General features: G+C 41.7%; 1 protein-coding gene across 2 annotated transcripts in view; it reads left to right on the top strand.

Annotated features, from left to right (window-relative positions):
- Positions 1-24,359, top strand: part of NGB (neuroglobin) — a 79,626-nt gene extending 55,267 nt beyond the window's left edge. For both annotated transcript variants that reach the window (XM_086936621.1, XM_086936622.1), the window contains exons 3-5: positions 8,668-8,779; positions 10,957-11,076; positions 23,594-24,359. In XM_086936621.1, the coding sequence (XP_086792747.1) occupies positions 8,668-8,779; positions 10,957-11,076; positions 23,594-23,740 (379 nt within the window). In that variant the 3' untranslated portion in view covers positions 23,741-24,359. The remainder of the gene's footprint in view (positions 1-8,667; positions 8,780-10,956; positions 11,077-23,593) is intronic.
- Positions 24,360-25,331: the final 972 nt, after the last annotated feature.

Below are 25,331 nucleotides of genomic sequence, written 5' to 3'. Positions count from 1 at the left end.
GATACTGCCTTTACCATCCTGGGATAGGTACGCAGTACACTTACGCATGTATTTAGCACCACTATGCTCTGTAAATCTTAAACATCTCCGTCTTAATAACATGGCCTTACCAGCATGTGACTGGTACGCTATGCCAATTTGTTTCTGCCTGTCCAGACTATAATGACCTACCCGAGTATGACCAGGTCTCTCCCTGTAATTCCGACGATCTGTGACATTACACTATAACCTCGAGATTTCTCTCTCCCTGTATGCCCATATACTCGGATTTAATACGCCAGACCCCTTTGGTCCGACATAATGAACCTCGATCTCCTATTAATATCACACCCGGAAAGATGTCTGAATTAGTATGATAGTCCATTTTAATATTTTATCCATTCTCTATGTTTCCTCGTAATTGCAATAGATTAGAATCTAATCTGATCACTTCGGCAATTCAAGACTTTCATAGTCTTTTTTCCCTTATTATTGCTCATGTGACCTTCCCGTTGCTATGACAACGAACGCTTCAGGAAGTTCGGCGTTCTCCTCGAGGCTGCCGCAGAGTGACGCTGAATCTTTAACCGACCGGTAAGCCCGCAGATCACCGGCTTTTGACAATAATAATAACAAGAATGGCGCTTCCCACGCTGTATTAATTGTGAACCCCATCTCCCTCTTAGGATACGAATCCAGAATAACACGGACGTAATCCTTCGAAAATCGGGGACACAATGTAAATCTCCACGCTACTCGGTAAGCTATCCCGCCCACTGACCTCTCGCCCTGAGTGATTACACATCAGCTGGCCTTTGATGAATATTGTTCCCTTTACACAGATACGTAGAGTGGTCCCCTATGCTCAGTGCCCGGATCCATTGCCTTATCCTAACGGGATATCGGACTTTACTTATCAAGTAAGTCTGATTTATTCCATTTTTATCACTATGATGCCCTCTTTTTTAAACAATATATCTTTAATAATATAGTTTTAATTGGCTTGTTCGTGATTTCTCTCAGGATTGAATGCATCTCATCGATTCCTGTCCTGATCATTAACCACAAACACTGATTTACTCAGGTATGCTTTTTCATATGGTGTGTTCACCCCTATATTTTCTCTTGCGATTCAGACAGCTTGGAGAATGGTAATAATTTGGATCTATTACTTCTTAAACTAGGTTGTCTGCCCCACTACCCCTTTTCCGTCCTGATGAAGACCCCCGTGCAAGGATTCCATTGACTCCTGCTTCATCTGGGTCGAAACGTCGACACACTCCCTGACCTATAACACAGCCTCCTCCTACCCACTATTCCTGTATACTATGGACAATGGGGCATGTGTAACTTGAATTATTGGTTTGATTTGTGACCGCTTTATTGTTTATCCTACATTGAATTCGTACTAATGTTTGATAGATACGTGTTTTTATTGTCACGATCCCCTCCTACACTAACCTCACGACTGCACGTCCCCCTTACCCCCAGGGGCACTAATACAACTGTAATGTGTGAATTTATTTTTGGTTGCTTCTTTCCTATAATGTGAATTAAACATTATAGATGCATTTTATGTTTATTAGCTTCAATTAATTGGTTGCAACAATACGCTTTCCTTCCTTACTGGGACCCCTCTATTCTTAACACCTGGTGAAGAGTGACACATGGTCGAGGGCAAGTGAGAAACTCTTTTCCATTACATGTAACATGTCTGTTAAGTTGCTGAGCTGAAAATGGTAGCTAGTCTTGTGGTTGACGTTTCATTGTAATGCATCTGCAAAGTCCTAAAAAAACTATATATGCAGCACATGAGTGGAAGTGAAGATCCTGGGCTCATAAAAGCAGAACCATCCTCATTTAAACTCTTATAAATGACCTTCCATCCCACTGTCTACAGTTAGAGGTCCAGCAAAATATTTACCCAACATCTGTCCCCTGATACAACCAGTGTTCCGATCTTATGTCTTGAACGCTTCAAGAAAAACTGAAGTTAAATGTATTTGTCTCTTAAACAGCCCAAGTCACTGTGAAATGCAAGCAATTCCTTTGATTTGGATTTTGTCCTCCTTTACACAGACAGGCTGCACCACTGTAGCCTCAACATACAGAACAATGACTTTGCTATACTGTAGCTTGTAAATATTATGCTATACTTCTGAAACTTGGAGACAGCCCACTGTAGCAAGTAACGTTGCAGATTGAAAATAATCCAGTCTAAAAGTGACTCCAGAAAATGTAACTGTTTAAATATAATATTGTGGTTTGTTTTTGACCAATTTAAAAACTGTAACACATAGCTTGAAACGAATCCATCCTTGGATTGTTCAATTGTAATATGTAGGTTCGCTGCTTGATACTTTACCATTGTACGGTTTCAATATTTTAGTGTACTTTTACAGCACATGCACGTTCCAATAAACATTGAAGCATTGCGGTTTGCTAATATTCCATTTTTACACTGTAGCCTACTAACACACTGTACCATGGTGGCACACATCCTGCTACCATTTCAGTTGAGCATTGCAGCATATTAGTTTATGCGCCTCTCTCAGATATCGCTCCATGGCACTTTAGCTTGTAGGCGCCAGGATACTCCCAAGTAATAGAGCGCGTTATAAAATGGTTTATACATATACATACATTCTTCTCAGATTTTCAGTGGTGGGTGGCACGGTTCGGAGGGGTAACGGGATGTGGGGTAAGATGGGGGTAGCAAGTGTGAAAAAGGAAAAGAAATTTTTTAGCTTCTGGACTCTTCCTCGCTGCGTCTGGAACAATGCCAGAAGTGAACCTGATCTAACGCTGCCGATGCTCCAGGATTCCGTCATGGTGCTTCCCTAAGATCAGAGACACAGTGAGATGTGTTGATACAACACCATGGGCCTGATTCACAAAAGTAAACGTAACTTTTTGTGTAAGTTCATGTTTTTTGGGTATTCACAAATTACGAGTTAATAGTAAGTTTACAAATGTGGAGACTGCAGTCTGGGCAGACAACTCTGCACATAGAAAGGTAGGAAAGGCCTATCTGTTGATGTCTGGAGCTCTCCGCTCCATCAGTGTAATGAGGAATGCAGTGAACTAAAGTAAGTAGTAGACAGTAACGGCTGCTACGGGGCAGTAGTGGTGGGCAGGGAGTGCGATAAAAAAAAAGAAATTCAAAGAAAAAGAAAAAAAGAAAAATTTACTTAACTGCCGGCCGCCGCCTCTCCTCTGTCCTCTTCGATTGACGCAGGAACCAGGAAGCACACAGGCTCCCAGACTCCCCATAGCCAATCACAACACTGGTGTCACTAGCATGACAGCAGTGTTGTAATTGGTCTGAGTGACCTGGTTCAGAGCTCAGACAGGGAATGCGAGGTTGTGCATGTTATACACCTGGCTGGGCAATACAGCTGGGTGTAGAAATGCTAAGTGTGTATGACTATTTGTCTGACCAAAGACAGCTGGCCAAACTGCCATGCGTACTCAGAAAGTGCCCACCCCTCCCTCCCCTGCTCTGTGGACAGCCGTGCCCTGCCTGCACCTAAACTGGTATTGTCATCATTTTATTTTTCCTGTGTAGCAACGCGCCTCCCCCTTAGCAGAGGATCCGCTGCTGGTACTAGGTGCCTATTTACAAAGGGACACTTAATGCTAAATGTAAGTTTACAACCAAATTTACCTTACTTACATCTGTCAGCATTGCTCAAATTGATTCCTGGCAGGTGTAAGTCTATTTTCGAGTGCATAGTTTTCTGCACCCAAAAGCCTACTCTTGGGGATGGAATATGGGAATTTCTGGTCAAGGTTTGGTTCGTCTTACAACACTTAGGCATGTTGCCATTCACAAACTTCTGTCATTCTCATTTCCAGACTTGTAAGGGTTGGATTTTTACTCCAGCATAGTTTTGTGTAAATGCTCTTTTCAAGGTGGGAAGCAGATAGAGATACCCTAGATTTGGAGGGGATTTATAGGAAGACGCTTCTCCGCAAGGACAAATATTTTCCACAGAGACAAAATTGAAACAAAAAAATGTGCATTTGCAGAAGAGATCCACTTTCGCCTGTGCGAAGATCTCGGATACGATGACTAGGCCTTGGCAGAGTTTTGAATTCCATGAAGTGACTAAAAAAACTTTGCTGTGCTACGCGGAGTTCTGCGAGCGGCTGAGTGTGTTTGGTCGTGCCATTCGTGTTGGCTTTCAGTGCCGGGTGTTTGTCCTGTGCTGTAAAATCAGCACGAACTGCACCACATAAGAGGGTGATACTTCTTTTCTGGTGCTCGAGTGGATTTTCTACTCGAGCTGTAGCTTTCTCAACACGAACAGAAGGTTTCATAATGCAAATGGTCGCAACTGCCCGCATTGAGAAATCTCGCCAGGAGGTGAATTTTCTTTGCTTGCCAACTTGACGTTGGCAAAAAACTCTGCAAACTTCGCAAATAGAGAGGAGTTCACCACCCAGGCCTAATGATGACCACAGTAAAGTAGAAATCAAGGGCGTCGCTTGGTCAGTAAGATTGTGGGTGTGTGAGCTTTAGATTCTCCAATAACCACGCTGGCACATAATGTTAAAATACATCATATGATAAGCAGGGAACATAAGAGGGGTTAAGGGGCAGTGGAAAGGGAGACAACTGCGGGTTGGTAGGGGTACCAAGTGAGAGAAAACACAATATTTTGTAAAATATCCAACATTATTGAAGACTTTCAAATTAGGGAGGGAGAGAGTGTGTGTGCATTTTTGTTTGTGTTTATGTAAAAATAACTTGTCAAATCCAACAGACACCTCACCACACCCGACTGAAAGCATCTGTACCCAACCATTTAACAGAAAAAACATTTATTAGGGGGGTATAACACCACAAAAACCCCCTCTGAAGCTACATCCCTCGTAAGAATGGAATCCCAATTTGAAAACCACATACATTTCTGCAAGGAAACCTGGCGTAGCTGTCTGTGTTGGGATCTCTGAAGATTTTTGGGATTCCAAAAAGTAGTACAATCAACATTCGTATGTAGATGTACATTTCCAAGTGTAGATTCACAACTTTTTTGTGAATGGTTTCCCTTTTATTTTATGAGATCAGGGATGGAGCCCTGGCAAACATGCTCAAATTAAGCATAAAATACAGCAAACATACACACAAATGATCATACTATGGCATGCAATACCAGACACCACACCCCTCTGACAAGCACATGCACGCACACACACCCACCCGCAATAACACGCACAATTTATACCATTACAAAAACACACGCGTCCACAGACACACTTACAGATCTTCACACACACGACACCTAGATGCAGACCTATCGCATCTCACACAATGAACCAGTACAAACATTCAAATACACTAGCACATCCTGACACACACATCGTACCTGTACAAACGTCATCATACCAATACGTGAATTTTCTGTCTTTAACACACACCACACACACACACACACCAACGCTCTATTGCACACAACATAAAAGGTCCCCCACATGAACATTATAACACATACCATTGCAATCATATATACAACGAGACAACCATCACATATCACAAACACTGTGTTATAACACACAGACATGCACATCACAGCAGAAACTCACAAGATCACACAAATACACCATCACCCACCGTAGACAGATTTACACGCACACTTCAGTCAGACCTCCCACACAGAAAAACACAGTCGGCGGCCGGCATGACTCGCGGGTAGATGAGCAGGTGGTTGAGCAGGAAGGGGTTTAATTTCAAATAAATGTAAAAAATGTTTAACTTACCTTCATTGCCCAGTCCGGTCCCGCGTCCTCTCCTCCACACAGGAAGCAGGCAGCCTCCCTCCCCTCCCCAAAGCCAATCACAACGCTGCAATGGCAATGTGATTGTGATTGGCTGGGACACTGACTGCACAGGCATCTATGGGGAGGCCATTTTTTCCATGTAGGCTGCATGCAGCCTACATGGAGAAAAGGGCAGAGTACGTATGACTGGTTTGGTCGGACCTGGGGCCGACCATACTGTCATCGCCAACAACAGTGGGCAAGCCATTCCTCCCCTGCCCTAGAGCAGGACCGCCCACCCAGCCGCCCCAACCAAATTCTTCTGCGTTCTCGCAGTGTGAGAGGCAGAAACATAAAATGATATTTATAATACCATTTTATGTTTCTGCTTCTCGCACTGGGAGAAAGCAGTGGGGCAACGCTCCTCTGCCCCTGTAAAAACATAAATCATATACAAACAATTTCACAGCAGTGCACTTGATCACACTAGCACAACCTATGTTATACACATGCATACAAACATCAAAAAGGATTTCCCTAGGACGTATATTATCTACTGTTGTAAAATAAACTGAAAGCACGGTACGTGCTCTACAACTATAATTTATTACATCATTATTATTTTAAAACATGTATACATACATAAATATTCCAATAAGTCAAAATACAATTCCCTTTGGGCGAATTACCATAGAAAGACTAGTTCTTATAGACAAAACATATATAAAGACACACCAATTCAAAACAGTTAACAACAAGGAAGCAATATAAACAATATAAAAACAACTAGTGAAAACACTATAATAAAAGTAAATCTAAACAGTTTATTCATATACACTATATTTTGTTAAAAATGGGAAACATACAGGACGGAACACTATTAAATAAATAAATCCAACATTCCAATAAAAAAGGAGGTACAGGTAAAGGACTAAATTCAAACAATGATTCAGAATTTTCCTCAATTTCTTGTCCCAGTATTACTCCTTGTGCATCGACGCGTTTCGGTGGTGCATTTAAAGTTAGACCACCTTCATCAGGACAATTGTAATGAATGTTTCCCAATGGTTCTAAAGATTAAAACAGAACTTACTTACTTATATATGGGAAATCAAAAGCATTATAGCGCACTCCCATTGCTCAGCTAAATCACATTTGACATTAAAACACTTTAATGTCAAATGTGATTTAGCTGAGCAATGGGAGTGCGCTATAATGCTTTTGAATGATCAACGATCAATCTGTACAAGCTTCATATGATATTATCAGTATAAGGAATATAATCATAGGATCAACATGAATGTATTGGCTATGATTTTGGTTTCCCATATATAAGTATATACAGAGGATGTCAATGACTGCTATGTTGTAATAATGTGTACTGTCTGTTTTGTGTAACATGGAAGCAATGTTGATATACTTGTTAGGAATGCATAAATCTATATACATTATGTTTTTTAAAAAAACGGTGTTATGTTGTTATTATTATTTGTAACTAAGATTGGTTCTGTTTTAATCTTTAGAACCATTGGGAAACATTCATTACAATTGTCCTGATGAAGGTGGTCTAACTTTAAATACACCACCGAAACGTGATCAGAGTAATCTGGTAACTTCTGTTGCTTAAGTTGAAGAATCATGAGAGGCGCTTGGGAATAAGGGTCCTGTTAAACGAAGACCAGTTTGTAATCCAGATGGTGTTTTTGTATACAGACTGGTTTTCGATCTGGGCTTCATTTTTTAATGTGATTAATGTATGATTAAGTTACATCTCAAAATGTCAATTTTTTAGGAGAACGGAAAAAATCCTGCCTTGTTAATACATACGAGGCTGAAGGCATTTTGCGCCCCCTAGGAGTAGGTGCAGGAAGGGATTCCTGCAGGTGACACAAACTTCCATCCTTACGTTCTCATTCATTCCATCAGATTTTGAAAAAAAATATCAAAAAGTCAGCATTGAGGGAACGATACTGGAGGGGGAAGCTATCAGCCACCATTCACAAAGTGCAAGCTGTATCGCAGAACTGATTCTACTTTGCAACTCAGACAGGGCACCATTTATGGGGTCAGAAACTGTTCAGTGGTTGTGGTCACCAACCAGTGGTACATTTCATTGTGAATCACAGTGAGGAGGGGATGCCCTTTTTGTCCCCCCCCCCTTCGTTCTGATTTAGAACGAGTCGCAAAGGGCATGTTGCGAGTCAGAAAGACTTTTCTCACTTCAGTAGATTGCAACTCATTCATTTACGATTGCAAAGCCTGTGGCTTCATAAAAACCCAGGATTTGAGAGTGCAAAGGTATTTTGTACATCAAACCCTAAGTTCTAGGTTAGTTCAAGGATGACTGTAGGCTGGAGATGGATGGCGCCAGTAATTGTAGATTCTATGGAACGTACATATTCCAGGGTACTGTGGGAAGGGCTCCATTAGCATTAGTTGTTGGGTGGGGAATCTGCCTGGGTTTTCGTGGTATACCAGAAATGAGGAATAACTGTGGTGCCCAGGTATAGAGGTTAAGGTTACTAGATGATTTCATGACACCAGCCACACCATGTTCCAGTTCTACATTTCCTGTAACTACCAAGATCCTTATGGGACGTCTGCTTCAACTCTTTGAATAGTTGGCCAACATTTCTATAGTAAAAAAGGTGATTTTGAAGAGAGGTGAAAGTCATGCACAGATTGAGAAGAAGGTGAGAGGTGATATCTGTGGTGCAGTGTAAAAGGAAGTGAGTGACCTCCCCCTGGGAGTGAAAGTTGAGGAGCTCAAGTATGAACCACTTGTGGTTTGATATTGTTTCTTTGAACTCCTAAGAGCACATAACATCCGGAGTTCTGGCTCCTCCCCTGTGCCAGCTATTCCAGGAGATGTTTCACTCTCTGAACTGTCTGCTCCATTAATGGTATTCTTCTTATTTCCTGCAGGTTGTTTGACCTGGAACCGGATCTTGTACCACTCTTTAAGTACAATGGGCATGGCTTCTCCAGCCCCCAAGAATGCCTAGCATCGACAGACTTCCTTGACCACATCAGGAAGGTGAGAATGTGGGACAACTATTGTGTGGCTCTGTGTGTGAGTGAAAGGCAAGGCCTGAGCAATCCAGTGCTTAATGTACATCAGTGGTTGCTCGTGTTTGCCACCAGCACTCATTTTTAGGAAGCAGGAATTATTTTTCATTAAGGATGTACACAATTCAAGTAATTTGCTTTCACATATCTATGATATAATTTTGTGCGAAATGAGGATGCATTTAAACTAGGGGTGGGTGGAATGCTTCATGCCCTCGCGGAATTAGCGGAATTTGGCAACTCCGCGTTACTCTTGTAACACCGAGCTGTAGCCAAATTCCGCCAATTGCGGGTAGCGGAATTTTTCCCCCACGCGGTTCCAGAAATGCAAGTGAGATTTGGAATCCCCTGGTATAATTTTTTAATGCGAGTGGTCAAGATCAGAGGGTTGCCTCTCGATTAGATTTGCTGCCACTCACGTAGATTTTCTACTCGAGTGGCAGCAAAGGTAACTCGAATGGCCCTGAGCTCTTGCGCAACGCATGGTGCCATTTGCGGTGATTTTTAAACACTGCTCATGCTACTGACGCTAAATTGCAGCGCGAGCAGGACAACATGCATATTTCCAACCATTGCCAGAACTCTGTGGAGTTTTTATGTAAATCCGCATAATTCCCCAGAGTAAAACTCTGTGAGTTCCACCCACTCCTAACTCAAACGACACCACCTTGAACAAAAGACTCTCGCATTCTGTTGTTCCTGTGCCTTTGTGAATATTTATTACTGCAAATGGTAAACATTTGTGGTACATTTTTTACCATGAATAGTTCATAATTACGTGAGGTGGTATAATGGTGAAATTTAGGAATTTCGCATAATGTGGAATGCATTAAATCGCATGAAATCACATGAAATTTGCTTTTGTGACTTAAATTTTGTCCATGCCTATTTTTCATCCTTAAACATTTGCCTGGGAGAAACAGAAAGAAAGGTAGAAAAGAGAGAAAAAAGAAGGAATAGGAAACAGTGACATAGATTAATCAGGAAAGAAATAGAGCCAGCAAGAATGAGATACAGAAAGGGAAGTACAGAGTGGTGGAAGAAAGAAGCATGAGGTGGAATCAAAACTAAGCAGTCTTGTTCTCAGGCAAGATCTTCATGGAGCAGTGCCAGCAGAGGGCTCCTAGGAAAAGCTTTGGGGCACTGCATTTATGTTTTATACTACTTAAGCACCGCAGCCACCACTGTAGAATGACAGTCCCTCATCTCTGGGTTTAAGGTAGCTTCTTCTCATCTTACCGGGTGTTGTTGGGCTGTAGCTGTGGGAGTTTACAGACTCTCTCATCCACTGGAACTGGTGTTCTCAGATAAAGGTAGATGAAATAGCAGCATGTAAACTGCATAGTAACTTGTTGCTTTTGGTCATTCTGTATAGCTGAAATCTCAACTTGGTTCTTACTCGCAGTCGTCCTTCCAGTCCTGTGCTCTCTAGCGTAAGGTGTTACATCCTCTTTCCTAGCTGCCAAATGGGTGTAATCTCCTCTTTGAAAGCAACACTGTTGAAGGAAAGTACAGGATCCAGCTTATGGTTAGTGTCTGCAAATGTATTTGATAAAAACTGTGAATCACAGGGAAACCGAGCAGGTGGTCCCCCATCATCAGCGCAGGAGTGGAGCTCTCTGGGGTCAGGCAGCCCACACATTTCTACCAAAATTCATACATTTTCAGAAACAGTCACATGTGAATGTGAGAAACCACAATCAGGCAACCTTGAAAACTATTGGCTTCATTGACGTAGAGGCATGTGTACAAGGAAATGGCGCAGTGCGACGTTGCGGCAAATTTCGCAGTACCATGCTCCGTCATTTAAAACACTCAGGGATGTGCGGTATTTACAAGAATACGGTGCACCCCTGTGTTTTCCCTTGCTCTGGCACTAGAAATAGTTGCCTAGCACCAACACAGACACACTTGAGACACAGTGCGAGGGTGCCTGCGTTGCAGGGATGAGTGGCCTTTACGTGTTACATTAGTTAAGTGTAAACATTTACAATCTGCATTTATTTGATGACACTCTATATCCGGCCACTGCTTGCCATGTTCTCCTTGGGGTCCTGAAGGATGATGGTCTTCCAGTCTCTTGGGCCCTTGCTAATGCACATGTTCCTTCTTTTATCTCTCTGGACATTTCCCCATCTTCTGCAGGTGATGTCTGTGATTGATGCTGCTGTGAGCAATCTAGAAAACCTATCTTCCCTCGAGGAATACCTCACTAGCCTGGGAAAGAAGCACAAAGTAATTGGCGTGAAGATGGCATCTTTCAACGTAAGGAGGCGTGGTGGAAATTAACACAGCAAGCATAATTCCATTCCAGCATATTGGTGCTCATTGAAATGGTAGTAATCATCTCTGCTGTCTTCCCTAACTTGAATAGCCAGAGACCTCCTGTGTCCGGATAACTGACCTCGGAGCATTGAACGTGTGAGGATGGTGAGGGGACAATATCTAGACTACTTTTAGTTCAAGGTTGATCTGTTCCAAGGGATTGACATTAGTATGTTCACAGGCTCATAAGCCATTCAAGGTGGTTATTAAGCTGTTTCAAGGAATTTAAAGTTGTGATTATATTGTAGTTTTTGTTTTTGTTTTGGAGTCTTGATATTTGTTAGAAGACATATCTGTAGCTGTGTGCCTGGAGGCTGCTTCAAAGCGATTTGTAGGTTTACTACCACATGGATAAGTGGTATTCATAGGCTATTATCTGCTAAAGAGCTTTTAGTCTATCACCATGAATCTGTATTAGAAATGTTTTTTTAAGATTTACTAAGGGTCTTCTGTAGAAGTTTCTGAGTGTCGTGTGCGCACGTATGTATGCGTGTTCTAATGCTTTCCTAATCATTGATGACTATAGGTTTAAAGTTTTGCCTTGGCCTGTTTTTACATTATCTTTGGGCTTTGAGTAATTTAAAGGTAAGCGCGAGGATCCTGTTCTTTTGCTTTTTATTGGTGTTCTGAGGCATTGATGACTGTGAGTGCTGTTATCAGACTGTTTGAGACATTTGAGCTCTTTATGGATTGATGTCTCTGTCCAGGTGTTATAAGTCTGTTTACACAGTATGATATTTGTCTCTGCCACTGTTTTTACTGGACATTCCGGAGTCCATCTTAGGCTATTTCCAGACATTGATATTTATACTTGCTAAGTATTTGCTTAAGTTGTTCCCATCTTGTTCCAATGTATTGATTGTTGTATAAGCAGGCTTTGTCTTGATGCTATCCTCAGACACTGACAAGTTTGTGCGGACGTGACCCTTAGGCCATTCTAAGTTTTTTTTTAGCTGCTATGAAATGTTGGTGATTAGGAATAGTAAAGCCGTTTCTAGGGCTTTCTGAGGCGGATTTTTTGGCCGTTTACAATCATTGACAGTCTTTGGTGTGGATGTTGTTCTTATGATGGTCTTACACTGACAGGAGGTTGTTCCAAGGAGTTGAGTTGATGCTTGTGTGCACAGACATTTTCTTTAGGTGTTCTGATATGGTCAGTTTGCTTCTTTGAATGTGTCGTTAGTTAACTTTGCAGCAGCTGTTTTCATGTCAATTGAATGTTGTAATGAAGGATTATTTCCTAATAATGAAATGAAAAGGGGATTTGTATAGCGCGCCAGCTGCCCGAGGGCATCCAAGCGCTGAGTAGACGGCGTAGTACTCTGAGGGGGAATGGGGTGCCTAGTTTCTAAAGAGGAAGGTTTTTAGTTCTTTGCAGAAAGAAGAGAGGATCTGGTTAGATCTTAGAGAGGAGGGAAGGGAGTTCCAAAGTTTGACAGCGTTGAGCTCGAAGGACCTGCCTCCTGCCCTGGATCTTTTGATTCGGGGAGCTGTGGCAAGGCAGGCATTTGATGAACTAAGTTGTTTACCGGGGCAGTAGGGGGTGAGAAGAGAGTGGTTGATCTGGGGGCCAACTCTATAGAAAGCTTGGTGGGAGATACAGAGGGCCTTGAATTTTATTCTTTACCTGACAGGGAGCCAGTGGAGAGATCGAATCCCTGCCTTAACTAATTCTCTACAAGGTATCTGGAGAAGGGTCCGGGCTGCACAATTCTGGGTCCGCTGAAGCTTTTCTAATACGTTTTCCGGTGCTCCCAAGTAGAGGGCATTGTTAAAATCATGCCGAAATTGAATGTGGCCCTGAATCACGATTTGTTTGGCTTCAAGGGGTAGGATAGGAAGGATTTTTTTTAGCATCCGGATTAACCCGAAGCAGATTGCTGATGTTTTTGTTGCCTGAGTGTTAAGAGTCGGGGATTTATCGAGCCAGACTCCTAAGCTTTTGATGTCCTCCTTCGGGGATGGGGGTGAGCCCAAACTAGAGGGCCATAGCTGGGTGATGGTGGTGGGGGAAGGGGGACCGAGAAGCAGGATCTCGGTTTTATCCCCATTGAGCTTTAGAGAGGATGCCGTCATCCAACTTTTTATCCCTTCCATGCAGGAGGCCATGTTGACTTGCGGGAGCCCGCTGTTCTTCTGTGCCAGGGAGACCACTAGTTATACATTAAGAGATTGTTGATGTTGTGAGGCATTTACAAGATATATCTAACTGTACAGGAAGGCTGTCTGGCCTTAAACTTAAGCTGCTGTAATATGAATTTGAGGATGTGCTTGCTTGTGTTACATTTACGGGCTCAGTAGTAAGATGACAGTGTGCACTTTTGTGTTGTGTATTGTCGGCAACACCATCTACTCCAATTTGGCTGGGTCAATACATCAATATAGCTAGATGTTCCAGAGATGAACATTAATTAACGAGAAGACAGAACACATGCATGCTCTTCTGGTCGAAATAAGCCCAATATGGCCCCAATTAAGTCAGATGGAGTGAAGTTTCAGCATATTCTGAATTGGTAGGATTTATCACACCTGTTTTTTCCTGGTGTGAGAGAAACAGTCCTAATTTTTCCAGCCGGTAATGCCTGCAGTAGCAGCAAAGCCCAATTCCAATTTTTTTCTGGATGGTGGAGATACAGTGCCCCCTGGCAGGACCTACCTTCTCCTTCCCTCTCCTCCCACATGCCTTCACTCATCCTCAACCCCACCGAGGCCCTGTGTACATTTATCACCTTTTAATGACTAACAAATCAGTTCCCCACAGTAATTCCCACTTCCATGGGGTTTTAACTCATAATTGTAAGGTACAGTGGTGATTTTCCTACGCAGTAATTATAAATTCCATTGCAAACTGACCATTCCCAAAGAACTATCCAACTCTTAATAAGGGCCTTTGTGTGTTAAAAATTAATATATCATGACTGGACTATACAGAAATTGATTTTGAATAATGATTTAAAACTGTATTGTGCTGTTTCCATCGAGCACATATAATTTAATTGAGTATTAGCAACAATAGGTTGTTCATGGTAATAAATAAACATGAAATCAATGTTTAAGGAGTCATTCGAAAAACACTTCTGGTGCAACAATGTATCACAATGTGAAGTTACATCATTATAATTGTGAGTCACAATTTAAAACACCTTGCCTATTTTTGAATTATCAGCCCCAATATAACAATGATTTTTAACCTTTAAAGCATGTCTCAGTTATAACTGACATTTTCTAGAATTGATGTGGTCTCAGCACCCAGTGTGTGTAAAGCATTCCACTATCTAAGGGCCTGAGCATAGTAACTTCTGCAGACTCCTTCAGAAATCAGCTGGCTGCTGCTAACGGATATGACACATTCATAACTGAAATTTTAAATAGAATCTACATGTCTCTGCTCATTCAGATTTTTGTTTTCAGTAGTAATAATAATTTGTTAGCATACAAGATAATGCAACCCTAAATATGCTGTAGCACTTTGCATACTAGAACAATTCCTTAATACATTTATGACAACAAAATCTCTTCACTTAACAAACAAAGTATGTGTTACAGGCTCATCAGAATCCAAATTACAGCTGAAAACACGGAACTGATATCCACTGGCAATGCCTCTATGTTTGGCATGTAACTGAAAGTATCTATTCAGTTACTAGCAAGTTTAGGTACTCAATACCACATCATGCATGCACTCTGTCACTCACCCTTGCACTGACATAATCTTACATTCATCCAAACCAAAATCTATAATAAAGTACACAAACTCAACAGGCCTATGCAAAATAAATTATAAGAACGATAATATAAATAATAAATGGTACTATATAAACGTGGAGGGCATGTGCTTGAAACTGAGAATAAGTAAAAAATTAAACATAGCGGCAGCAATCTTGAAATGGTATCCTATATAGTGATTGATTGTGGTACAAGTTCAGGATAGCTGCCATCTTGGTTCTAAATGTGGCAGTCATCATGGAACGGTGAAACAATGATAGATTTTGAACAATATCCTTCAAGTTGGCCACCCATTTCAGCAACAGTGGTCACTCAGCGTATACTGTGCACTGTAGATAAAATGAACGGCAAATGAGTTTCCTGCTGTCATTGTCTATAGGGCTACCAGGTGCTGAAAAACACATTTTAAACCCAAGCAAAATAAAAAGGGATCTTATAATATGAGAAAACACAAAACAAAGTGGCTGGAACCCAAGGACGTGCACTGTAATTTTAGGCGGATGTGCATGTGTGATCAGGATAAAATTCCATTACTCAGAGGGCAATAGAGCCATTAACTGCAGTGAGCTGAGCTGACTAATCACCTTTTATAATGTCATGGGCAGAAGCGATATGTAAATCATACGCAAACATACAAATGGTTGAAGAAGGCTGAAGCAGAGCCCATCTTCATACATTTATATTTATATCCATCATCATATATAACTTTATTTCAGTCACAGAGATCTTAAAAAGTACACAGCTCAAGGGGAATAAAAACCAGAGTATATAAAAAAACTGAGTATGTAAAAAAAAATCGTGTTTTTTTGTTTTAAAAACGACAAGGTGCCATAAACTAGTTTAAAAAACAGGAAAAATAAAAGCAAGCACAAAATACAATACTTCACGCAATACATTTAGAATGCTTGGTCCACAGTGCATAACTGTAATTGGCAAGCCCATAAACCATTACCCTGTGTGTGCCAGTGAACAGGATTTTCAACACCTCTAGGTAGTGGCTGGGACCAACCAATCGGCATAACGGAATTATCCATTTTTTTCCCAGAGATATGTAGTATGGACAAAAGAATAGTAAATGCACAATGGATTCTGGACTTACTTTGCACGAAGGGCAAAGATCATCAAGTATTGCAGCGCCACTTAGTACAAAAGAATTTGATGGGTAGAGTCTTGTAACAAAACTGTAAACATAGTTTGCATGCCAGAGAGGGAACAATTTAATCGATAGTATCCTCAAAACAAGCGACAAATTTAAAATTAAAGAACTCCTGGAATAAGAGCCAGACTTTCCGGATTGAACCAGAATGTCGATTTTGGAAAAGGGGGTGGTGATGGACAGAGTTTCTGAATGATGCAGAATACTCTTACCCAGTCAAGAGATCAGGGCTTGATCCATCACCGTTTTTTAGCTCACTGCACCATCCCAGCTCAGAACCCGGCTACATGCAAATTAGTCTGTTCCTGTCCCAGTGCATGATGGGAACAGGGCAAACCAAACTACCAAGCCAATTCTTATACTGGGAAGGAAACAAGCTTCCGGGGACCGGTTTCTGGCATTTCAGCCGTCGTCGGCCCGGCTTGCTTGAATCCAGAATGTCTCCATCCTGAGCCTTGGCAATAAATCCTTCAAAGAGCTGAACCATGGAATCAAGGATACCTGGGAGAGTTTCAGAAGATCAGAGAGAGCCTCGCGATAAGGGGAAAGCTCTTCAACGGACCACAGACAATACCAAAACATGAATAGTTTATTGAACTAGCGGTCTATGGGCAAATTCGAAATAAAGAGGAGTAAGGGGGGGTACTGGAAGGTAGGTCTAACAAGGATCTAAGAAAATGACTTTCAATACTAGACAAACAAATTGTGTTACCAGTGCCCTAAAGTTCTGCTCCATAGAGGGCCCCCCTAGAACTTTTACATTGTAGATTTCCAGAGCTGGTGCCACTTGCCTAGAAAGCTTTTTTCTATGAATTTTTCTAATGTGAGCGGTCTGTGGTATGTGTATGGTTGGGGTCAGGCGGATACCTAGATAATCAAAAACATCAACTTGCTCCAAGTGACTTCTTCCAACAAGCACCGGTCTTATGGATGGTTTGGCAGTTCCTCTAGTAAAAATCATATATTTGGTTTTGGCCTCATTTAGCACCAGGCCCGCTAGTCACAGAAACTAGTAAAATCGCTCAAAAGTTGTTGAAGACCCAGCAGGGATTTGGAAATTAGGAGGGTGTTATCGGCAAAGAGAAGGGCAGGTGCTCTTCTTACACCGATTTTGGGGGCATCACACACATCTCTGTCTAAAAAATCGACCATCCCATTGATGAAAAGAGTAAAGAGTGTGGGAGCTAACACACATCCCTGTCTCACTCCAAGTTGGACTGGGAAAGTCTCTGTTACTTGATTGTTCTCCCCCACCTAACTTCAGCTGTGTTTGACGAATTTAATCTAATTAAAATATCTAAAAGATTTCCCGTCATACCCATCTCTTTTAGGACTCTCCATAAACGGGCTCGGGGAACTAAGTCAAACGCAGACTGTAAGTCAACAAAGGCCACATAGAACTTTCCTCATTTTACAACTACTTCCTTCCAATAAATACAAAGAAGGCGAAAAGCCTGATCCAATGTAGTGGTTTTTGCACGAAAACCCACTTGGTAGTCACTCAGTATTCAAGGATCCAGTCCTGGATCCTAACCAATATCTGTTTACAAAAATATTTCTGCAGGGAGTCAATGAGGCTTATGGGCCCATGACTAGCCGGCTTGGCTTGTAGTGTAGAAAAGCAGTTTTATCTAGATATCCTTAAGTACTGCTCGGCGTTAGTCGCCTCTAAACCATTCGATAATTATCAAATAAAGAGGCAGGCGCTGGAAATTGGAAAGCAGGAAACGGGTTTTAATTTTGCCAGAGCAAAGCACGTCAGATCGGACAAACAGGGTATCGCCTCGAGGTGCTCTTACTGCATCTCTGTGGCCTGGCCTCTTATACTGTGGTTTATTGTTGTATTGCATGGTAGCACATTCTTAAGTTATTTTCCATAAAGTATAAGTATAGAAATTTTAAAATCACCCCTCCACCCAAGGATTCTCAAATGCAAATCTTCTACCACAAGAGCTGCTCGGAGGGGCTAACAAAGAGCAAAACTGAGGCCTAAAATAGTACTCTGCCAAATAACATGCAACAACATTCCTAGTTAAAGGTTCTAACACAGTACAATCTCAATCCACTCTTAAAGGCATGTTGCCTTTAATATTTGTTTTCACTATAAATAGGCCAGCCCTATTGCCTTTGGTGTAACTTTTCATAATCAACAGATTAGACATATGATGTCTGAATCAACTTTTCCCAAATAACCAATCAGGCCAATAGCCTTTATCATTAGCTTGCCATCATAACTAATTCAGTCCTATTGTGTTGAACTTAAGCTTCCCACAAGGCGACCATAACATTGCAAACTTACTCAATTGTAAGTGACAAAACAATGTGCATCCCTTTCTAGCTGTGTCTATAACAGGGATTCTCAAAGTGCAAATCGTCTACACCAAGGGTTTGTCAGAGAGGGTAACGAAGGTCAAAATTCTTGTCTACTTCGGTAATCTGTGTGATTCCATGTATCAACATTCTTAGGGGCATATTTACAAAGATGTGATGGAGTGGCGTTAGCCTTCTTGGCTTAACGCCACGCTCCTCCACTAATGAAAAGCAGGGCTACGCTGTATTTACAACAATACAGTGCAGTCCTGCGTTTCCCCCAGTGCTGGCCCTAATTTCAGCTGCCTAGCGCCAATGCAGGCACACTTGCACCATAGTGCCTGGGTGCCTGCATTGTGGGGAATGATTGTTTATGTGCAGGAAGGTGTCCCTTCCTGCACACAATCTTAAATGGTGGTTTGTACCTTCTATGTGTGCTGCTTGTGCAGCACACATAGAAGTTGCAACTCGTCAATTTTAAAATGATTGTTTATGTACAGGAAGGGACACCTTCCTGTACATAAACAATCATGCATGAAGGTTGGCTATTCTATGTGTGCTGCACAATGGAACACACATAAAAACAGCAAAAACGAGGAGAAATAAAGCATTTCTCCACGTTGTGCCCTAGTACGACTAGGTTTTCCCTGGTCTTAATTTTGGCACTGCCCCATATTTATGCCACTCTTGTTAATATGGGGCCGCGTCAAAATCAATGGGTGTTGCAGCGGAATGCCCACCGCAACACCCATTGCCAACCCCTTTCATGCCAACAATGTCAAAAAAAGTGATGTTCTGGTGGCGATAGAGTCTTGTAAATATATCCTTGAGAGTCTAAAGGCTTTAACACAGAGTAATAACAATCCAGCCTTAAAGCAAATTGGCTTTAATGTGTCTTTTACTACAAATAAGTCTGCCATACTGCCTCTGTTGTAACTTTTCATAATAACAGATGAGACCCAGGGCATCTAGAAATTGGTTTCTCCTACTGTATTGAGCATAATCTTTCCAACAAGGCAAAGTATAATAGAAGCTCTCGTTTTCAGTGGAAGCACAACATTTCTGCCCAATCAAATGGGGTATGAAGGGAATTAGCAAGTAAGAAGAACCAAAGCTCTCCTTCAATTTCTCCTTACAGCTCTTTTTCTGTTTATCATACAAGATCAGGCGATAGCCAGACCAGACCTAAAATGGTAGGGGCCTCATAGACAGAAGCTAAAATATAAACCTTGTTAGTCACCACTGTAAATAAAAATTAAGCAACTTTCCCCCATTAGAGTACCACAACAATCCCAGTGTCCCACACAGGATGATTCAACATTTCTGAGTTTAACATGATTAAGAATTTTGCAAGATTCTGATATAAATTCCAGTACTCTGTTTAGGCAGAAAGACCTATTTTAGATAAATGATCCAAGTCAAACAAGCATGGTGCAGTGAGGTAGTTGGGAACCAATGTGGCCTTGTCCCTTCATAGATGGGGGTCAGGGAGGACAATATCGATTGCCTTTTTTAATTAATACAAATATGTCAAAGGGATAGTAAGCCATGGGCTTCTCTGCACTGGCCTGCTCCATCACAAAGTCCATCATGAACCATTAAATATTGTGCTTATTGATTACAGCACTTATGTCCAATAAACGATCTATAGCCTAGAGTCAGAATCTCAATGTGTGAATATTACATATTATTAGTAAATAAATAGACACTATCATTTGCATCACATGGAATTGCACACTGTGCAAAACTTTAGCACATGTCGACCTTAATCCGCTAATTATAGACCATTCATTGGAGACAGACATAAGCCAAAATAGGGTTCACACTACCACCAAGCCATGGACTTAATCCATTGTTTGTCTTGACACAGGCTTCTGAAACAACTACCATCACTCAAAATACACCCAGCTGTGCTTCAGTTTCTTCTCTGTCAAACACGTTACCTTCAAGATTATGCCGAATTGAACACATGCAGATCTACAGCTGGGGAAGCATCTTATCAAATTGGATGTAATTGCAATATTGATATTAGAAACAATTACAGTTATTGATATATTAGTTTCAGAAATTGAAAAATATTGTTATGTTGGTCCAGATTATTGAAAGCAGGCTACCGGATCCGTTTTAGATCATGCCTCGTCTTTGTATTGGTGTGACCTCATGTAATGATTGATTCTCTACACCAGATTGTTTTCTCAAATCGGTCACAGAAACTGATGTATTACAGGAAATATTTCAACATCTCAGATGTTGGTAACATCTTTCCTTCCACTACTTCACCCATTCAAGACTGAAGAGAGGCTGCACAGATTGGATGCAAACAAGAAGGCTGCCAGTCATTGCAGCTCTAAAACTGACGAAAGCTGGATGAGTGGAATAACTTTTTATTGCCTAGTAAGGGTTTTTGTTTTTGGCCTAGTAGTCACTAACAGATGATGGCGCAATGAATTGCTACTTCCATCAGGGAGTTCGATGAGGTAGCTAAAACATAAACGCAAACTCTATGCGAGGGATAGCAGCAACTACTGCACTTTTTCATGGGATGTCATTATAAGAAATTGCAAGATCACCCCTTTGGGACAATACTCAAAAGCATTTACGGGTATGTGTCAAAGAATTGCTGCAGGACTACCTCACACACTCATAAATGCAATTCACCTATGTACGGGTGTGGGTCTGCACCATTTGTATCTGTCATGTGCAGCATTCTGCGCCAAGAGTGTACAAAGATACACACATGTAGCTCTATATTTTAAAAATAAATGTGGGAACGGCAAGGGGAAGTGGCTGAAAAATGGGAAATGTCTACCACAAAGGGGTAAGAGGAAAATTAAGAATGGACACAGAGAGGGGGTGCAAATATAAAGCATGACGAAAAGGGTGAGTCAAATACAATTCACACACATTGCATCTCGATCTATTCTACTAGCACTACAGCTCAAAGCTTTGGAGTAACTCACACCCCACCCATTGCCACTCAAGAGTACTCCAATGGAACATTCTTAAACCAGTGGACGCAGGCATGACTTATCAGCACAAACAAAGAAAAAAACAAAATGGTCACAGGGCAAGAATCTACCGACAGAAAAGATTATGTATCAGCAGGGCTTTAAGTGGGATGAAAAAACTGGGGGGGGGGGGGGGGGGGGGGGTGGGAGGGTCTCTCAAATCAGCGGGGAGAATGTAATCAGGGCGTGGCTTACAATCACGCAAGCTATAAATCTGTGCTTAGCATTGTGTGCCGCCTGACTTGTTTATGTCATTGCAGCCAGATATATGATACAACAAGCAATGCTTAATTTGTGCAGGTGGTGGGGATTAGGGCGTATATTTCATCATCGGACTTTGATTCGGAGCCAACGAAAGCAAGAAAGAAAAGGGAAATGGGAGGAGGAAGATAAATATAGGAAAACGGGGGCAAAAGTATAACGGGTTCAAGAAGAGCCTGTTAGAGTGGGACAGGGCAGAGCGGCGAGAGAATGAGGTAGAATCAGAACAAGGCAGCTTTGCCACCTCCCCAGCTGTTTCTTACTATTTAACTCACCTCCATTTCATACTCAATTAAGTTCAATAGTCAGTTACTGTAAACCAATATACAATAAGATGCTACAAATGCCAGAGCCCAGTGTTTTTCCTGCTGTTTGTACAATTTTTTTATTTAACTGAGCTGAAGTGAGATTGTATCTAAATAGTGAATACGACCCCTGGTGAGGCATTGGAGAGCTTTACGGTGAGTAGCAGGCTACCCAGGAGCCCAAAGTTAGTGGTTAATCCATTCATTTGGGGTTAGTCCTGCATGCTAAAGGAAACCATTCCATGCATGTATACACGGATCTTTTTGGTACGTTAGTGACTTAGGTATGATCCTTAGAGGGGGCTATGTGAGTAGCAAATGCTTGCTAGAGTTAATGTTCTTATGACTTAAAAAAAGCTTAAGACAGACAAACATGAGATTTAGAGTAGTTCGTATTCAGAAGAGACATGTACAAGGTAGACGGGGAGCAGGGGGTGCCTTTAAATAAATAAAGGAGGAAAAGTAGGTTAAATTCAAGGTCAATGTTTCATGCAGTATTTTAAGGAATATAGCAGGTAGAGATCTTTTGCGATAGAATGCAATCTGTAGATGTAAACCGGTGGTAAGAAACAGTCTTAAATTCTGCTCTAAAAGAATGTGGCTTTAATAACAGTTTTTCTAGAGACATTTAATTTTAAAGAGGTGGCAGACACTTGCCTCACTGCAAAAAGCAAGCCCCTTATTGACACCCCTTTACAGGCAGTGTGACATTCAAGCACATTACAGTACAAGTAATTGCAATTTGACAACACCGCCATCGCCTGACTGTATTCAATGCAAGCAATAGTTTCAAACCCAGTAAGAATCCTATATTGTTCATCCAGCACAGCAGTATATTCAATACTTTAAAGTATTGCCACAGTGTATTCAAACAATTTTACACCACACATGAACTACACATACAATATAAACATATGTCATGTAAACACCCACCAACTTAAAATTTAGCAAGGCAGCTGGTAAACACATTGCAGGCATCATCAATAGAAAATGTAGTACATATTCATCTGACCGATTTGCTTCCTGGTTCGGGAAGTGCTGTCTCCAGTCCCGACCTGAAAAGCACAATGCCCCACAGAACAGACATCATGTTCTACAGAATGAATGTGCCTGAGTCATCTTGACCTGCAGCATCCACATTGTCTCATAGTTAATCATAATTGGGAAGTAATAAAATAGGAACAGTTTGTGCAGATGTCTTTTCGAAACACCTTACCACTATTGAGATATGGTATCGTAATAACTTACCCCCCTCTAAGACCATAAGTTGCAAATTAACATAAACCCACTTCTATAGAACCATTGAAATTAAAATCAGGATTTTTTAACGAGAATTTAATAATATTGGTCTTGATTTATCATCCGTGTCTGGGTATTTGACGGCACACTTTTATCCCATGTTTTTAGTTTGCCATGGGTCTCTTCCAAAGCTTTATGTTCTCTACATTAACTCTGTGACAGTTGTGTGTACTAAAGCTCTTCTGTTACTAAGCTGCCATGACAGTTCATAGCTGTGTTCCTCTGTGTTACGTTTACACACTCAGTCAGCATTGTGTGTGTGGGCTGTATTTAAGCTGTCATAAGCCTTTGTGCTTGAGTTAAAGATTTGTTGAGAGCAGTAAGTACATACATTGTTATGACATTGAAAAGAGGCTGTTCTGAGTCTGTGCCCCTTGGGTTTCTCTTCACAGACGGTTGGAGAATCCCTGCTCTATGCCCTCGAGAGTGGTTTGGGTGAGGCCTTCACTCCGGACACGCGCGTGGCGTGGGCCCGCCTCTACGCCATGGTGGTGGATGTCATGAGCCGTGGCTGGCAGATGGACAAGACTGGAGAATAACCCACTGTCTGCAAGTTGCAAGGCACCCACCGCTCCCCACCCATCGGTTTTCAATCAAGGTGGAAGCAAGTCAGAAACATCACATGATCTGTGGACAGGGGAGGGGGGCTGATCCAGGCATGGATAATGGGGGTACCAGGGGTCTGAAGATGAGAGACGATGACTGACATGAAGGGAAGAGTTTATTTTGTGGAATGACAGGGACACTGCATCTGGTGTTCGCTGAGGCTGTTTTTCTTTCTCATTTCGAAATGCTCAGAACATTCACAGGAACTTTCTGTGCCACAATGTTGTTCTTATGACATTTCTCGCCATATTAAGATATTCGCTTCTTTTATTGTTCATAAGTATAGTTAGGGACCCAACATTGTTATTCTGTTTAGCAGTGCAACCTGATGTTATGAGACACATTCAGTTTTCTGATGGAGGGCCTTCGTCCTGCCAGCCACCCCCCTCCACGTGTAAACATTGTCTGGAGAAGGAGGCTTTTCATTTTTTTGAGAGCAGGAAATTTGCAGAGTGTGAGATATTTAAGATGTTGCATATATGCCAATGAGCCTGTACGAAAAATTCTTATCACTGTGTACCGTCTGAATAAAGTAATAACTGCTTCTGTGTTTTCAGTGCTGTTGTCATCCATCTTCCCATCACCCTGAAGAAACAACACACGTTTTGAACATTAGTGCAATGGAGGTGGCCTGGTGTGGGTATTTATTCAAAGAAACATGGTGCATTAAAGAAAGGCTACAGCCCATGGAATTATTGAGTCCTTTTCTTAACTAAACCCAGGGCCGCCTCATCTGTATGAACCACAACTTCTCATCAGACCACACCTCATACAGGCCTTCCTCCTCACATCCCTTACAATCTACTGGGCTACATCCTATGTCCTATTCCAGACCTTATTACTTGATAAACATGATGACCTCCGTTACTCAACCGTCGAAGATACCCAGTAACATCCTAGGAGGATTCAACCTGCACAGGACTACCTGTCCTTCCCCGGTAACCTTCGACCTTGCTAACCACTCCTTTCTTTTGGACCCAAGAATGTCCCACACACACCTTGCATTGGGCAGCCAAAGGCTGGCTTCATATTCTCAACCGATTTCCATCTGCTGCGCAATCACCAAACAAAGGTTTATTAGGTTATACAATAATATTGGATGCCTCTCACACGGCAGTAAAATGAAAGGTTCCCACACCAGCTGCTTGAGACAAAGATATCCTTTTTCATATCATCTTAAAAGAACAAATCTTTCAAAAAAACCTTGCCCCAGAAAATATAAACTCACCAACGGAGCAAAATGTGGCTACCTATTTCACAATTAATGACCTCACCCTGCTGGACATGAAGACATAAAAGAAAGACTTGGGGGCAGATTTATGTCAGACTTGTGCCACGTTCAAGCTGCCGTTGCGTCACGCAACGGCAGCGTAAAAGTGGCGCATCCCTGCGACCCATTTACAACGTGATGCATCTAGGCAGATTGCACTAAATTAGTCCGCATTAATTCAGTGTGGGATGACTCACAGAGACAGCAGATTTCGTCACTTCACTACATTGCAGGCATGTAACGAGTTTTCTTGT

Source organism: Lissotriton vulgaris, chromosome 9 (assembly GCF_964263255.1).
Source record: "Lissotriton vulgaris chromosome 9, aLisVul1.2, whole genome shotgun sequence".
NCBI lineage: Eukaryota > Metazoa > Chordata > Amphibia > Caudata > Salamandridae > Lissotriton > Lissotriton vulgaris.
This window is presented reverse-complemented; position numbering and strand designations above follow the sequence as displayed.